The sequence below is a fragment of the Strigops habroptila genome, chromosome 7, assembly GCF_004027225.2.
Source record: "Strigops habroptila isolate Jane chromosome 7, bStrHab1.2.pri, whole genome shotgun sequence".
NCBI classification, from domain to species: domain Eukaryota; kingdom Metazoa; phylum Chordata; class Aves; order Psittaciformes; family Psittacidae; genus Strigops; species Strigops habroptila.
The window spans coordinates 8,997,720-9,015,971 of record NC_044283.2 but is presented as its reverse complement, the minus strand read 5'-3'; the positions used below and the strand labels follow the sequence as shown (position 1 = coordinate 9,015,971).

Here is an 18,252-nt window from a genome sequence, read left to right as displayed (position 1 = left end):
GGCAGATAACAGTGTCTCCTTTTCAGTATCATGGTATTCCATGATGGGTCCAAAGCCAAACTAAAGGTTTTAATTTTAAATAGGTTCTCATGGTACCCATTAAAACAAATTAATTATCACAAATATAAATTTGTTTGTAGAGGAAACAGGCTGAAGAAAAAAGCTCACTGGGGATTTCTAAAATGGCTGCTGCACTTCTGAGAAATTGCACCCCCCCCCCCCCCATTTTGTTATTCAAAGGTGTAAATAGTCTTCATCTCAAACTGCAGGAATGCCACTCTGTATTACAGAAGGCATCGAGCATCCTAGGTAGAAAACAATCATTGTCAATAGAAACTGAAAAATCATTTTCATCATTGGAAACAAAAGGAATAGTTTTGATTAATGACTTCTGTTTGCTCAAGCACTTGTGATTTATATGGCAATTTCATACCTTATTATTCCGGATTCTTGAATGTGGTACATAAATTTACGAATATAGAGTGCTAGATGTAATGCGCCTCTGCCAAGTGCTCATATTTCCCACTCTGACATGCTAGGAGGTGTTGACTGACCATTTTGTTTTTAGCATTATATTTGAATTATTTGACATAAAGATCTGAACTTTTAATTGCTTCTCATGTATTTCATGACTACCAAAGGTCAGGAAATGCTGTGTGACTGATGTGATTGCCATGACCACAAGATGTGTGTGCATCTGCACTGATAACTGTGTTAGGCAAGGTTTTCTTGTGATTGCTTACTATGAAAACACAGGATCCTCTCCTAACACTGCGTATCATGATTACAGCAAGAAGTCTATTTCTGTTTATCCAACTCAGCCCTCTCAAGTTGAAGCTTGGATAATGCAAAGTCATCCTTAACATCCTAGCAGTGAGTCTCGCTGTACACATAATTAAGTTCTAGTGTCTTCTTTCACTGTTAAAGCTTCTCTAGAACCACCAGTCCCTCCCAGCAAGACTCTCATCTTGTGTCTTCCTCAGTAACATGATCTGATAAGTATGTACATTTCTCTACCTATGATCTACATGACAGATCTACATGACTTCTTACCCACTATGTTCTTTCCATTATAGCTCTTCTTTTTCAGAGAAGTGAGCAACTAATACTCATCTGCCTGCTGACCCCTTGGCTCTCAGTTGTCTCTAGCCTCAAACTTAGAGTTTGAATCTTACTTCACTGAATCTGCAAGTAAACTCTATTGATGTACTGCTACCTCTTGCCTTCTCCAGGCCTCTAGTTCAAATTATGCAGTATTAGGAAAGCAATATTACATTTTGTATTGTTTCCCTAGTTTCATCATTCTTTGGTCTTGGTTATTAATCTCGGAGAGGTTCTCAGGTAAGATCTGCTCTTATTAGAGTCTATTTTTCCTCCTGGTTCTGGATAGATGCTTTCTCAAGGGTGTATGTAGCTTACTGCCAGGTTCTTCAGGAAATTCCTGTGGACTTTCTGCCAGAGGTTGCTTGAGGAAATCCTTAATGATGTCTAGTTTCCTAATTCTGCACTTATTAGCTCCAATTGCCACTTTGTCGTCTTATTCAGGTGCATTTGGGAATCTCAACCTACTTTATTCAAAAGAACCATGAATTTTTGACCTAGCATAACTAAGAAGGCAAATTATAAGAGTCTCCAACTACCAGCCTGATTGACTTAAGTGGAAATAGTCTTCATTACAGGTGGAAAACACTATGTATTAATTATCCAGTTCTTCGTGTTTCTCAACCTAAAGTGAGCAATGTAAAGGCCATTTTATCTTTAGCCAAAGACCTTTTGTCCAATGAAAGTTTAAAATAATATTAAATTTCATTTTTCCCTTAAAAAAATCTGTTCTGCAATAAGGACTTGCTTAGATCTGATTGCACTCAAGGTTTACTTGTTTATAATTTAGAGTGCCTAATCATACCGGCACTGTGCATAGGTTTGGCTAAAATCAGTGTATGGGCCAGGCAAGCAAAAATTTGTGGCTCTTGATATTCTAGGTGCTTGAATAGCATAGTAATGGTGCAAGGCTCTTCTTCAAGAAGATGATAGACAGAAATATGCATTTTCTCAAAGCTTGTCAGCCAGACTTTCATGACAAAACATCTTTCATGGCCAAACACTTTCATAACAAAGCATAGCAAACTGTTTTTAAAAATGCAGCCAAATAATAATGAACAGACTTATTCACAAATTGTGTGTATATTCTCAAGTATCTCTCATAGCAATTTATCTGTATGTTCTAAATACATTTTATGTAGGTAGTTGTTTTCAGAGTATGAGTGGATGATTGAGATTTCCCCCAGTGCACTTCCATTTAAACCAAATGTGTTTTGAATTGTCAATAATGTCAGCATTCTTTCTGAAGCTATGTTTGGATAAGGAAAAGCATAGATGGCACATACTTGACGATTGCAGAGTCCTAGCTTTTTATTTACAAATTGCTAAATCCATCAGCCATTTTGTAGGACTGTTTACATCAGTTGGTGTGTGAATGGGAACCAGGAAGGTTGATGCTTTGGTGGGAGTAAACTAGCTGCACTCTCTAGTTAAGAAGCAGCCAGTGCTGCTGTTTTATGAAGCATCCTTGTTGTGCAGCTCTGTAAGACATCTGGAGAGATTCAGTGCATGCTTTTTCAATCATTATTCTTGATAAAAGGTTGGATATTCCTATTAGTGAAGCCCTGATGTAACCTTTGTTTAAATAAGCTTTGGGTCAGAGTTACAGTTTGAGTATTTATATACATCACGTCTTGAAGAAATGCTGTTGCTGGAAAGATTTAATTTTTCTCATGGGTCAATTTTGAATCCTTTTAATCCTAAAGAACTAATAATATAGTAGTAGGATTTTCCCAGCCCAGAATTTCATCTAAAAGAAAAGGAAAGAAGAAGATGAAGATTAGAATAGCTTCATTTACTATGGACTGTCATTACCAAAATTTGTGAAGAAGTTGTGCATTCCTGGCTGAAGACAAAAGTCCTTAAGGACTTTCTGTTCATATCTTGAAAGTCTGTAGTTACTAAGTGGTTATTGACTTTAAATATATTTTCTGTGGGGATAACCAATTCTTTTAACTGAAAATGTATGGGGTTTGTTTGTTTGTTTAGGAAGGGGATTCCAAGTGACCAAGTGCAACATGCTGATAGGGAGCAAGCAAAGCGTATAGTTTACTCAGTCCTGTACGGAGCAGGTAAGCTGCTACAGTAGATTCGTACTTCATACGTAATTTATATAAGTAGACTGAATTTCTAAAGGTGAATAAAAGTTTGACAAGTATTAAATTTTTATGTTTATCAAGGATTAAATAATTGATAAAATTAAATGATCTACCCGCTATCAAAATTGTCAAATTAATACAGCCACATTGCCATATACAAAGATTACTCTGACATTGTATTTGTTTGCTGCTGATGTAACTGAAGCATTTGTCTTTCTCAAAAATGAGTTTAATTTTGAGCGGACTTTACTTTCTGTCAGTATGTAGACAGAGATGAGAATAACTGCAGTGAAATTAAAAGAACTCTAATACCATCTCAAAACACATCTATAGAATCGCAGAATGGCTGAGGTTGGAAGGGACCTCTGGAGGTCATCAGATCCAGCCCCCTGCTCAAGCAGGGACATCTAGAACCCAGGACCATGTCCAGACAGCTTTTGAATGTCTTCAAGCATGGAGACTTGACAACCTCCCTGGGCAACCTGTGGTAGTGCTGTATCACTCTCACAGTATAAAAGTGTTCTCTCACTTTAGAGCCGAGTGCTGCCATTTCTTCACAACTGCAAAAAACCTGCAAAAATGCACACTGTCACCTATTGTGCCTAAGTCCTGCCCAGGTCCTAGATAAGACATTCTGCATACTTTCCAAAACTGCCGTTTCTTAAATGATGGCCAACTCTCCTTATGCTTCCTACATGCTTAGGATTACCTTTTCTGGGAAGACACATGTATATGTCTCATCAGCCTACAAGCACTAGTGAAGTTGTTTTAGCGAACAGCTAACTAAACTTTTTGTAGGTCTTCTAGAGAAATCCAAAAGCTCTAAAGAAGATGAGTACTTAGAAAACTCATTTAGGAAATGAGAGCCCTAGGATGCAGGCTTATTTAACTTGAAAGCACTTAAAACTACATTTTGGGTTGCTGAGTGAGAATGCTTTCTAAACTGTCTTTTTGCAGTGAGTCATCAAATGTTCTTGAACCAAAGGCAGAGTTGGCCAGGGGCATTCAATTTATCATTTAGGAGATTCAGCAGGAAAGGGGAGAAAAACACTTCAATTTCACCTCTCCAGAATATCTGGTTTATGTGTAGGGTGTGTGTAGATTATATACCCGCATATAAGAATAAATATATATACACACACGCATTTTTACCTTAAACTGCATTGCATTTTAAACATCTGTGTTTAACATCTATATTTAAAAAGCCCAGCACTGGCTTCCTGCAATGTAAATTCAGACCTTCCCATGCTGAGACTGGAATCAAATCTCCCATTTCCAGCCTGAATGTTTTTGTCATTAGAATACTTCACAAAATGCAAGCAGTAGCACCCCTGTCCCTTGGACCATGCAGATGCTACACATTTCCTATCTGTTCCCTTCACTGTGGGTGGAACACGCAGATACCTGACTTAATCAGACCGACTCGCCACCAGTTGAATTCTCAGTGGAGAAAAGGCAATGCCTCAGTTACTGGGTCTAGAGCCTCCCCCAGTAGAGCCTGTGTCTGATTGCTCATACCATAGAGAACTTAGGTGATTAGATTAAGCAGAGTTATTGGCACTCCCTCACTTGCTCTGTACCAGGCACTAAACATTTCAGTGCGGCAGTGCTTTGTTGAAGTATCTCCATTTACTTGTTTGTGCTTTGTCTCCCTCTCAAATGAGGGCAGCTAAAGCACCTGAATGCTTCAGCTCATTAGCAGTGTGATCTGATCCTAGTTAAGGCATAACGTGGAGTGATATCATTAAACTATTTAGCTGGGAACTGGGCTGACAAAAAATTATTGTTAGATACCTGAAGTTGATGGACTGAATTCCACCCACAGTTGATGTCCTTTCAAAGATGGCTAACTTTTCATTAAGGAGACATTTTGATGCAACTGAAGAGTGTGAATAATATTTATTTCACTTCTTTTGGGGTTGAAAAATGCAGACGCATTCCTTGAGGAGCTTGCCTGTATTATGCTTACAGGAAATGAAAATCTTTCATGTAGTAAATAGTGATCTTTTTTCTTCTTTTTTTATTTCTTTTCTTAGCTTTAGGTTATTCTTGGTTCATATGTTCAAGGTCTTTTCTATAATCCTGGGGATAGAAAATAGTGTAATAACGAAAGAGGAGTCTCATTATGTCTAGGAGTTGGTATTATAATAAAGCACCAAATTTTGAGAGGGATGACAGTATTACTGTCTTTTGCTGGATTTGGAGCAATTCAATTTGCCTGCTTCTGCCTCAGTCATCTTGTAGAACTAAAGCACAGAACACTTAAACACCTGTAAAATAAGGAATTAATTCCATTCAATGGCAGTATGTTCGAGCCCTGAATTGACACAGAGGAATGTCAAGGTATTTAAATGGAAAGCTAATGATATTTTCAGTTTTGAAAGATGATATTACAGAATGGAGAACACTAAAACTAATAAGCCGCTCCTAACAATTCCTCTGGCACAGATAACTCAACGAGAGTGCTGAGAGAAGCTGTAGCCCTCTCCTGAGTGTTGCTTCGCATGGCCTGTGCTCCTGCATTGTGGAACAGGATCTGACACAATTATGTGGCTGTGCATTCCTCTCTTCTTTTCTTCCCAGCATCTGCTTTTCCTCGGAATATTTCAGACTTCCTTACTGATATTGTGGCTTTATTTTCCTATTGTATTATGCAATACTTTGTTCTGTATATCAGTAGTTCTTTAAATGGATAACATGGACAAACTTAGATGTTACAGTTCCCTAAGGAAGCAACAGCAGTCTCCTCGCTGTTAACAACGTGCTTTAGCAGATAGATTTATCCTCTGCTGGCCCAGGAGGAAAACCCAAATTAATTAGATGTCAAATAAAATTACAGACCTATAATAGCTCAGCAAGAGTCATTGTGGATGTCTTATGAATTTCTTCTTCTAGCACCTTGTCCAGACTGGTGTTCCTGCAGCTTTGTGCAGATCCTGGCATGACTGAGAACAAAATGCTACACAATTGTTCTGAAATGCACATCAGACTGACAGTGATGGCATTTAGGTGGCTGAAATCTTCTCTCTCTAAAAAACGCTGGATAATTTTTGACAGTATTACAGTGACAATAGTTATTCTGTGCCTTTGGTGCCTTGAGACATTGCCTCTCCACTTAGGTTATTTGCAGACACAGGGCTGGTTCTGCGTTGCTGTGCAGCTGACATGAATATATCTGTCTTTCAAACATCATCTGACTAATGTTGATGTATGGTTTATTTTTACTGGAACTGTTTGGTTTATAAATGTATTTAAACTGTAGCTCTTAGTTTATATTTTCACACTCTGGAAAACTGTCTTCAGCTTTTTTCCACCTTATCTTATAAATGCTCTTAGATCCAAAGTAATATATATTGTGCGCCTATATCCTGTCTAAAAGTTATTATTCCTTTCTGTCTCTATTGAAACACTTCTTCTGTTTTGTTTTAGTTTTGGTTTTGTTTTTTTTTCTCTTTTTCCAACTCTTTTATCTCACAACTTGGACCCAGATTTTTACAGACATTGAGGAACCCATGACTATTTGGAACCTGTGGGACTCAGACTTCTAACAGCCTTTCTAAAATCAGGCTACTTGGTCTGATTGCTTCAGCAGTTAAGTTTTCCTGTGACTTTTCCAACAAATTTAAAGGTTCCAGCTAAACTGAACCAGCCACATCTCCATTTTTTTAGATATTTATTCACGTTTGTGTTTAAGATGGTTTTCAAATTCTTTATCTGCTCCTCAAAGTTTGCAGATTTCAACACTGGACTAATAAAATGATACTTAAAGCAACAAAGTTATTCTGTGATCAAAAGACATTTCAACTATCTTATAGGAATTTCTTAATTACATACTTCTTATATACTTCTTACGGGGTATATTCTTAATCCAGTAACTTCAGTAAAACATTCAAGCTCCAAGTTAAATATTTATTTTTTGAAGTATGATTGTAGTGTATCAGATCTATCCTCTTTCACAGAGGTAAGTAAAGTTAACTAATTCCACTAATCATGGATGTAGCAGTGCTATTGTATTTAGTGGATTTCCATTCTGCTTTATTGGATAATAAAGATTGTTTCTTCACCACCAGGTAAAGAACGTCTTGCTGACTGCCTGGGAATTACTCCTCTTCAAGCCAGTCAATTTATAGAGAGTTTTATGCAAAAATACAAGAAAGTACATGAATTTACGAAGAAAACCATCGAACAATGTCGAAATAAAGGTAATCCAAAACCTGTAAACATATTTTTGTTTACAGATCAGTACTCTCAGTGGTGAAAACAAAGATTCAGCTCGACCCAAAGTCAGATAGTTAAAGGACAAGAAAAAATACGAAATATCATTTCTTGGTGAATAAGTGGGTTTTTTTCTTTAGATAGATAGATAGATATAAAAAGAACTGATTAAACCTGTTTGCCTTTTCTTAGAAAGATGCTAAGAGAATAAGACATCTGTTCACAGAGCGAACTCTCCTTAATGTCAAGTTACACTGCATTATTTTGACACATAATGTACTCCACACAAAAAAGCCCAAGGAATCTTTTACTTAATAAATATTGTACATGGCTGCTGGACCATGGAAGTTCAGCCATTTAGTCAAAGAACCAATTTACAAAGCCTTTTTTCTTTTTTTTTGTACATATTTTTTATTTCCGTCATTCAGAATTTGTGTTCTTGAAGTTCAGGTGGTATCTGTGATGACAGATGTGTGCAGAGTGCTACTTGGAGCCAGCAGCTGCAAACTCTTCTTGCATCCTATTTGTTGTTAGTCTACATATTCATTTATATTTAGTGAATCCTAAGAGTGCAGTAATTTGAGGTGAGAAAAATAGAGATGCTTGAAATATTGTCTTTTAAAAGCTACTTAGCAGAACTGTCAAAATGTATTTCTTTTGTTTCTTAATAGGGTATACAGTACTAAGACATTTTGTAGAAATAAATAGTAAATTTGCATTATAATACTGCATCATTGTATGGGTGAGTGTCATGATAGAAACATAACTGACTTCTAGTCATGAAAATGGATAATATTCCTTTTTTTTGTACTTTGTATGACTTAAAAATATACTGGAAGCATGAATTGTCATTGTGTCATGTAGTTGCATTCCTTCATTCACTAATATTACTAAAGAAAAGTGAAGTAACTGAAAATCTATTTTTAGCTATAATTAAGAGCAGCATAACATATACAGTAAAATCTTATTAATTTATTGTATATTCTGATCTAGTTAAAATAACATAGCATTATTTTCTTAAAGGTGAATGAATTTCAGTAACCATACTTCCATGATAAAGAATCTGGTTTATGAGTTTAGTAGACAAGAGTGTTGTAACCAATGTCCTTGACTGACATCAAACCACACTTGTGTAATTAGTACTTACTGCTCCTCTCACCCCCATCTATCAACCATTTTTTTACCTGTTAATGGTAGAAGAACAAACTAGTTTGGTTGTACAAGCTCAAAAAATCTGCAGCAGGTTGACATTATTTAGTATTTTTCTTGTTAATCCACCTCAGAGTCCAACTTCCCAACAAAAACATTCCAACCTGGTGAGCTCATTGTAAGGTAACAAATTTACTTATCTGCAGTTCAAAGGTGAACAGCACCCACTTGACTAATATTATTTAGATGTTATGAATACCTGGTGCTCTGTGTAGACATGATAAGCATATGAATAATATTAATATTTGTGATTAAGGTATTTTTGTTAGTGTATATAGAGTTTATATGTTACTATATTGTTGGTTTTTATGAAATTATCAACATATTAAAAAAACTACATGAAGACCTCATTGACATATGTATTTGCAGATTAATCTTTGACCACAGACCCATACTCTGCCACTATTATAGGAAAGATGGTATTTGGGGATGCTCATCGGCTATGAGTATTGCAAGGGTGATTCCATTGTGCAGACACACCACACCAGAATAAGGATGTTACAGTAGATCTGTTTTTCACTGAGAATCCAATGTTTCAAGAATTCTGTCTTTAGATACTCTTCTTCATGGGGAGTCTTAGTTAAATTGGGAAGACTGATTTGCCAGAGTGTCCTAACCTCCAGATAATTCATCTCCTTGTTCCAAAACTGGTCCTTTTGGTATCAGTGCTCCTAGAAGTACACTAATTCAGAGAAAGCTGTATTAATTCAGCAGAACCATCTTTATCTTCTGCACATAAGTGTGGGTATGTGTTGCCCACAGTAAGGTCATAACTGTTTGGAGTGGTCATCTTACCATAGGTGCTTCGTACCTTGGTTGTCAAAGAGGAGACGGTGGCAGTCTGAACTTCCATGGTATCTAATGACAATTCATGACAGTCAAGGTGATCAGAAGTATAACAAAAGATTTTGTAAAGATATATTTTTAACATGGATTTTTAATTTTTCTCAAAATAAGAAGTTTAGTTTTGAAGATAAGCTGAGATAGGGTTTTGTGTGTGTGGTTTTGACAAGAGGATCCTCCCATTTCTTTTCCTCTCTCACCTCCCCTCACTTGCCCTCCGTATTTTGGCAAAATAGATTATTAGGCTTAACATGAAGCTTTAACTGTGTTTTCGTATATTTCTTTTAAGCTAAAACCCCCACCACACTAAAGTCAATGAAATTTGGCTGTGAAAGGGATGTAAAAACACCACACAAAGAAAATAGAAAAAAAGTTATAACTTTTTTTTCCCCAAAAACCTATTTGATAATTTTGGGAAATATTCATTAATGATTTAATTATTCTACAAATTGATTTTTCTTCGCTATTCCCAAGTAAAATACTCATTGTATAGAAAGCTCTAATTATGGCTGCTAATAGATAGCTAATTCTGCTAGGTATTTATAGTTTCTTCTCCCACAGAGAGAGCTTGCTGGTATATCAGTAGATGTTCCTAATGAAAGTGGAGCTTTAATGAACAGAAGTTTTCCCTGTATAACATGGACCAATTCTCTGAATGAAGTAATTCTTAGACCAAAAATACAATAAGCATTTAAGGTTTAAGTAAGAGAAGTTCTGCTTATTTTCAGAGGGCAAAATATTAAATTGACTCAGGCAGCACATAATTACAAAATGGATATTATCTGTAAAATGAATTTTTGAAATTTAATTTTAATCACTCTAAGAATAGTAATTTCTATTTAAATCCTACAAGGTTATGTGGTTTCCATCATGGGGCGTAAACGACCATTGGCTAATATCAATGCACAGGATTACAAACTGCGCACTCAAGCGGAGAGGCAGGCGGTCAATTTTGTTGTTCAAGGTAAAATCCTGCTCACCTACCTCCCTCTTTGTCTGTGCTTGGCTTTAGTGGACGACTCCTCTGATCATCTCAAAAGAATGAATATTCTGGTCGTCTACTAGGCTCAACTACCAAGGCATGAGCTTTATCGGGAAAGAGAAGTTTATATGATTTATTCTATGTACCCTGGAAATTACCAGTAAACAGTGTCATAATAATGATAACAGTATCAGTGTTCTAATACACTTCGGTGCTCTGTGGTAGGTAAATACAGGTATAGACACAAACTATGTATAGAGAGAATATCTATAATTCAGTGTTTCAGATATATTGCTGTCTTAACACTTTTTCCTTTCTGGTTTTGATAGTTTATTATTCTAAAAGGGCTTCTGTGATTCTGCTGCCTACAGATTCTAACTTGTATTGTGCCAGATAGCTTTAGTTTAAGGAGTAGTAAACACTACAAGAATCGTGCATTGTTATTATTTGTTTGAAACCCAACTCATTCTTTTTAAGGCTCATTCAAACTTAATCCTGTGGAGGGCAAGAAAAAGATGGGGGGGGTTTTTCCCCCAAAAAACATTGCAAATGTGCCGTATAAGTTGGAAATGTAAAAGTCAGCATAAAGTGCTCAAACGTTAGTTAATCTGATGCATTAACATACTTTTAAATCACTTGGATCTCAGGCCTGTACAGAATTTACCCACCTAAAGAGAAAAATAAACTCTGGGCTGGCAGTCCAAGGCTGAGATCCCTCCTACTAAGCCACTGCTTGGAAGAATTACTTTTTCAATTGGACGATGCTGACAGGGTTTTCATTAAGTTATATTGGGAGTGCACAATTTATAGGCAAGTAAAAAGTGCTTTCTAGACATGGTGGTGGTGCGTTTTTTACAAGGTGATTTGAATTTTCTTTTTGAAAGGATCATGTGGTTTTTCTTCTTTTTGTTTTTTCCTCTCCCAATATTATTCATTTTAACGTTTCATTTTAAAAATGGCTTAAGCATTTATGTCACATTTGACACTCCTTATAATTAGTAACTGAATTTAAGTACTGACCGTGCAAGGATATGTACAGATCTAGAATTCTAATAGGTACCCTGTTGCTTGAACACTGTGCTCAAGTGATGGCTGCCTTGCTGTAATAGGCACCCAACTGTCAAATTTTACAATAACCTCATAAAATCTGCAGCAGAACTTGCACATTTGGAACACAGGGCATGCCTGTCCCACCTTCTCCAGAGATTTATGTACCAGGGTTTCCATCCAGCTGGCGAGCAGCCCTCTCCAGTTAAAGGCACAATGCTTGAGCTAATACAGCGTGTCCTGCTGAGTGTACAGTGTAGCATTAATAAAGCCGCACGGCCTCTGAGCAGCACTTGCTTATGTCCATCTGTCCAAGAGCTTGGAGCTCAGGCAAATCTATCACAGGACTGCCTATGAAACACTCACTTACATATACCTTTTTGTGCTGTACTGAATCAGTTTGACACTTCATTTGGACAGGAAAACAAGATAAGTATTTGGGGCTAAATTCGCAGTTAGATGTAGCCATCGCAATGATCAGCTGTGATTTGTACTTGATACAGTTAATGAATAAAACAGCCTCGGTATGGGATTCAGAGGAGGCAATTTGTGATAAGAAGAAAATCACGAAGAAGAGAACCGTAAGAAAACCATGAAGAAGAGGCATTAAGTCTGTCTCCTCAATTTCTTAGATACTCTCTCTTAACCAAAAGGGCAGCTGTGTCCTGAGGTACATCAAGTACAGCATAGCCGGTCAAGGGAGGTGATTTTCCCACTTGACACTGCACTGGTGCAGCCTCACCTGAAGTTTTGGGTGCAGTTTGGGGTACCTCAATATGAGAAGGACATCAGACTATTGGAATGTGTCCAGAGGAGAGTGACCAAGATGGTGAAAGGTCTTGAGGGCAAGACTTACGAGGAGCAGCTGAGGTCACTTGGTTTGATCAGCTTGGAGAAGGCTGAGGGGTCCCCTCATGGCAGTCTACAGCTTCCCCAAGGTGGGCAGCAGAGGAGGAGGTGCTGTCTGGTGGCCAGCGATAGGACATGAGGAAATAGTATGAAGCTGCTTCAGGTGAAGTTCAGATTGGACATTAGGAAAAGGTTCTTCACTGGGAGGGTGGTCAGTCACTGGAAGAGGCTTCCCAGGAATGTGATCACAGCACCAAACTTGTCCAGGAGTACCCGGACAATGCTCTTAATCATATGGTTTAGTTGTAGGTAGTCCTGCAAGGAGCAGGGAGTTGGACTGAATGATCCTTATGAGTCCCTTCCATCTTGAGATACTCTGTGCTTCTATGATTATCTCTCAGCAGAGTACCCTTACCATCTGCCTACATGGCTGTTCTTTATCCCTACTCTGGAAGTTGAGCCATTTGGAAGAAAGAATACAAAATTCATCGAGTTCGGGGTGTGTGGAAAAGATATCTACAGTCTAGTACGTTTAGGATATCTGATAGGACAAGGAGAATTATGGCTTCCAATCCTTACTTGAAGGATTGTTTCTGTATTTTATCTGATAAATCTTTATGTAAAATGTATTGGACCCGTATTGTGTGGTTCAGAACAGAACCCTTCACCAAACTGCAGACCTGGAGAGTCATTCTGCCTCTTGATCACCAGAAATACATAATCTATTATATAACATGACACTGTTTTATGCACCACTGCTCTTAACACTGTAATGTAATGAATATACATTACATACGCATGGAAATATGAAAAAGCATAAAATTAAGTTTCCAAATGGAAATGTGGTGTTGAATCAATGTTCTAACCTTTTATGACGTTAAATTTTAATTGATTTATAGGTAAACTTTCATTGCAATTTAGAGTTATACCATTTCAGACATTTTTTATAAAAAGCAATTTTTTAACTCCTGGCCATCACTGACAAAGTCACCTTTAATTAACACATAACTTCATATTATTGTTTTCTGGTTTTAATTAACATATAATTAATTTATTAATCTTATGCTATTTCAAATATTACACTAATTGAATCTGCTAGTTTTACAGATTCTTAGAATTCAGAATCTTCAAATGTTTTTCATTCTTGTGCCTTAGTTCCAAGAAGAACATTTGCCTTTTGCATGCTTTGAATTAAAAACAGATCACTTTCTTTCTTAGGATCTGCAGCTGATCTTTGTAAAATGGCTATGGTGGAGATTTTTACCTCCGTTGTCATTTCTCCAACTTTAACTGCCAGGTTAGTAATGAATGACTGCAAAACTATTTGATTTTATAACAAAATTAGTTGAAATGATGTGTTTCTGGCATTTTAAGCAGCTGTAGAAATATCGTGTGTGCCTCTGAATCTTTTAACAATCAAGGACTTGTGGGATGGTTTTATACATTCAAAGATATCTTTGTGCTTAAATGGTTGGATCTGTAAATCCATCCCAAGGTGATGAAGTGCCCTGGGGCCATTTAAACTCAGTCAAATCTAGTTCAGTGGTAGTTCCACATCTTTGAAATCAAGCCTACTGATCATATCCTTCCTGTATTTTGAGTGCATTGTACAATGGGAATTGAACATTCAATGGGCTGGGAAAAAAAACAGGAATCAGGAAGCCAGTGCTCAAGCAAAATAAATGAACACGTTTTATTCTTCTATAGATGGTTTTCTTTTGCTAAAGAAAAGCTAGGTCATCATCATTCCCTTCTGTTGTGACTGCATGAAGTTGGAGATCACAGAATGTCCTCAAGATTTTTATACCACTGGCAGAAATAATGAAGTCTACTTTTCATGTTATAAAGGATGGAGGGGATGGTGCAGAGAGTCAGTAAGCATTATTATTTACTGCAATAAAAAGAAACTTTGAAGTTAAACATTCATTAAAAATCCCCAAACAAATGGTTTCTCACCTTTTGTAATGCTATAATAAACAATCCAGCAGAACACGATTTTTAGCAGTACAACTTCAGATAAAAGCAGAGATAGCAGGTAGTGCAGAACATCAGTGTTTCTGTTGTCACCCAGAAGGGGAAATCATAAAAACTTAGCTGTGGCAATCATGTGTTAAAGACTTCAGTGGGAGTTTAGGTCAGTACAAAGTAACAGGGTTTGGCCTTCCAAACATTCTCTGCAATTATGTGTAATATGTAACCCTATAAACACTCTATGTTTGTTTGTGTGTGTATCATTTACACACAACAGCGTTGTCTTATTTGATCAATGTTTCAAAATGGAATTTCTAATTACAAATATGAAATGCATGTGTTGAATTCAAAGGTAGAGTCACTCCTATGCCAAAAATAAACTTGTTCTGAATAACACTCTTAAGTGTTCTTGCAACTTTTTGAGCAAAATACAGTTGAACTATAACCAAAAAAAGAGAGAAAGAAGTAGCCCACTAGTACAAACTTGAACTGGGAAGTGGTTCTTTGCTGGAGATACTGAATATATTCAGACGATGATACATTTATATATTAAATTTTGGATGATGTAGTATAGGATGTTGCATTGTACCTTTCGGGGAGATTCTCTGCACTAATTATAATTCTTTCTGCTGCCTGAGTTGTATGAAGAGACCAGAATATGGCAGCTGTGGCCTCATGTAACTTTGAGTTAGATTAGCCATAGAGTAGCCACTTTCTGGGAGAAGCAACCAAGTTTTTAGTGGAGGAGGCAAGTGGAGGTGGTGAGAGGGCAAAGAACATACTCCCTTCTGCAGTTCCTATCTAGCACCCAGATCTTTAAGTTCAAGAACTAGCTGTTTGTTGTAACTCTGAAAAAGCCAAAGTTTTTTGTGACTTATGCTGCATCTGATAAAGCTTTTGAATGTTTTCTACTCTTAATAGAAAATTTTACTTGGATTGTCCTTTCTCAAAACTATTTGTTTTAAAGATACAGTGTCACCAAATGGCTAAGGAGGCACTGACGTGGGGAAGTATGGAAGTTTTACATGGTGAATTTCCTTGTGTTGTGAAAGCACAGGGCACTGGCCACACCAGGCATCAGAAAAGTATCACTGCCTATCCTTCTTATTCCTATCATGTATGTCACACCTGGGAAAGACCAAGACTGCAAGGGCATCTAAAAGAGACAGACTGTTTTAATCTGGAATTTTGAACTCCTGCCACCCATTAACAACTGGATAGCTTTGCTAAAGGACAGCCTTTTAATAGTCACTAATGGCTCCTTGCTGTAATATTTAGTAGGTACTTACAAGCCAGGCTCGACAGAAAAGCACAATCCATGCCTTTATAAATTCTGTGAGTACTAACCTGGTTGGACAGTGACATTTGAAAGCACCACTGTGGACTTGCCAAAAGACTGAAACTTGAAAATTTGTGTTTCCAGTTGTGTGCCAGGTGACGTTCAGTCAGTTATTTTTCCAGTGTTCTGTTTCTTGATTTTCTTTCCAGTCAAGCCAGGATAATGATCCTAACATCCTTTGTAAAGTGCTTTGAAAAATATTGTTAAAAGGAAGTGTATGCATAATTGCTGCTGTTGTTGTAACAGTAGGAATGCACGGTAGCTCTTCCAAAATGAGAAATATAATCAATCTCCTATTATCATCACATCAGATCATACTAATTCCAAAGATAGCACATTACTATCTTTTCTTCTATCTTCACCCCCCCTTGAAGGTGGTTTTTTCTCCCTATTAGAACTTCTAATTTTGGAAACAGGGTTTTCACTTTGAACAGTATATCAAAGAGAGATATATCTTTTATATATGCTTTAGAAGTGATTATGAACCATACACTGGGAGACAGTATCCTATTAGGTATGGCGAAGCAGTGGCTAACACTTAGCATTCTGTCTTCCTTACCTTGGATTTAAATGAAAATAATACAGTGAATTCTGCATAAGGTCTTACAGTTTGCAGTGTTTGTAGTGTTGGTTTGCAGGTATGTTTGCAGTCTTCTCCACTGACAGCACTGCATTCAGTTTTCATTCGCTGTAAGCTGTTCAGCTGTGAGCAAGCTCTGACCCAACAGTATGAAGCTTTATTTTTGCATGACTAGTCATCAGTAGATATTTCAGGTATTGTTTGCACATATGATATTGCATTTGGAAGTTAGGGAAAGGAAATCAAGTTACATTTTCATGATATTTCATCAGAGGCCCTCTTGACAAAGCAGCGTATTCTGCTGTGACTGATCAATGGCTGTTCTGTCAACTAGCAGTCTCATTTTTGTCTTTGTGTTTCTTCATCTTTTAATTCAAACACCAGCCTAGCAACTTACGCTGTTGACAATAAAAAGTCAATCAGTCAATCAGAAATAATTTGCATTAAGCAATACATATGATTAGGAACTGATATTAGTGTGGGCTAGCTGTTGGCATCAGTGTTAACATCTCTGCATTTTGTGCGGTGCTGATGAGTAATCAAAATGATTTCTTCAGACATCTTCCACTTTACCTAGATCTTTTCATTAAGAAGCTGTTCTGCTGCTGATGGCCAGGTTGCTTACTGAAAATGTGCTGCTGGCATAAATTATTCAAGTGCCAGCTTTTACCTATCTGATATAATTCACAGAACCACCACACAATGTTTCCTGCAGGCAGATGATAACAAAGAAACTTCTGAAGTAAGATCCAGGCATACAGTAGCAACTGAAAGAAAGATTTATGGAATTGACAAGAGTGGAAAGGTAGTTGGTGAACTCAGGTGGACAGTTGTAGTTATTCTCAGTGTTTAAAACATCATTGCAGTGACAGATGCATAGAAACTTGGTAAGAGCAAAGGATGCTTGCAAATCATGAAAGAATTGCTGCCTGAGGAAATCCTTGTAAAAAATATCACTTTGTAAGCTGAAGATGCACTGATGTAACCCAAAGTCTACCTGGTGCTACACAGACTCCTCAAAAAGTCATTAAAGATGTTAATATCCCAATAACATGCAAATTAAATTTAACAAGTCTGCAGAACTATTGAGTAATTTGGTGTGAATCCAGCAATTCTGCTTTCTCACCAATTTATTGTTCCTTCAGCACTGGACCTGTGCCACAAACACACAGCTTTACTTCCCAGCATGTCCGGAGCCTAGTTAAAGAGACAGGTTCAGCAACAGGGCAGATATAAATGAATGATCCGAAAAGGAGGAGCCACCAGCCAATAAAAGGAAAAGGCAGAATCTTATTTTCTTGGTCTCAGCTGCTTTTCAATAGCAGTGGATGTTGGAAGTTTTGTATGTCTTCCTCAGGGAACAAACACTTTAAGCAACCCAATGATTTTCTGAGTTGGTGAACTGTAAATGCAGCTTGCTCATACAGATAGCTAAATTAGAAACAGCCCTGATCGTCCCAGGAACAAGCATTGTGTTATGTGACCTGGATTTTTTTCATATACAATTCATGTGATAAATCACAAATGATTCATTTGTTGGAAGTGGCTTCAGTTCTTGGCACAAGAACCTAGAGGTGTTTATGTAAGGTGTGTAGGGATTCAAGCATTAGTGCTTCATTGCTTGTCATTTCTCAGATTCGTATAAAAGGGCATACTAATAAAACCAGCTGCTTCTTTAAATCATAGCTTCCAGCAAACACAATCAGAAAACTGCTTAGTGCTGCTGCTGTATGATGATTTTCTTTAATTCTGGTCATAAATCTTATGTCCCTGTTTCTTCAAGAATTCAATAATTGGTTTACTCATGTTATAGCAGTTATCCAGGATTTTCAAGTAAATGCTTATTGCTCTGGAACTCTACCCACAATTCCCAATATGTGATTGCAGATCTTCTCTAAAGGATTAACTCTTGTCAACTTTCCTCCCTAGCCTAATACTGGAGAAATAGAATCACAAGGAAAAGATAAAAGCTTTGGATTCTACTTGAGGGGTGAATAAAATTTTTGTTTCACAGACG

At 37.1% G+C, this 18,252-nt stretch overlaps 1 protein-coding gene across 1 annotated transcript in view; it reads left to right on the top strand.

The window, feature by feature from the left end:
- POLN (DNA polymerase nu) overlaps positions 1 to 18,252 on the top strand; it is a 93,425-nt gene that overhangs the window by 57,026 nt on the left and 18,147 nt on the right. The window contains exons 18-21 of the mRNA XM_030492756.1: positions 3,091 to 3,173; positions 7,271 to 7,402; positions 10,321 to 10,431; positions 13,564 to 13,642. Coding sequence (XP_030348616.1) covers positions 3,091 to 3,173; positions 7,271 to 7,402; positions 10,321 to 10,431; positions 13,564 to 13,642 — 405 coding nt within the window. The remainder of the gene's footprint in view (positions 1 to 3,090; positions 3,174 to 7,270; positions 7,403 to 10,320; positions 10,432 to 13,563; positions 13,643 to 18,252) is intronic.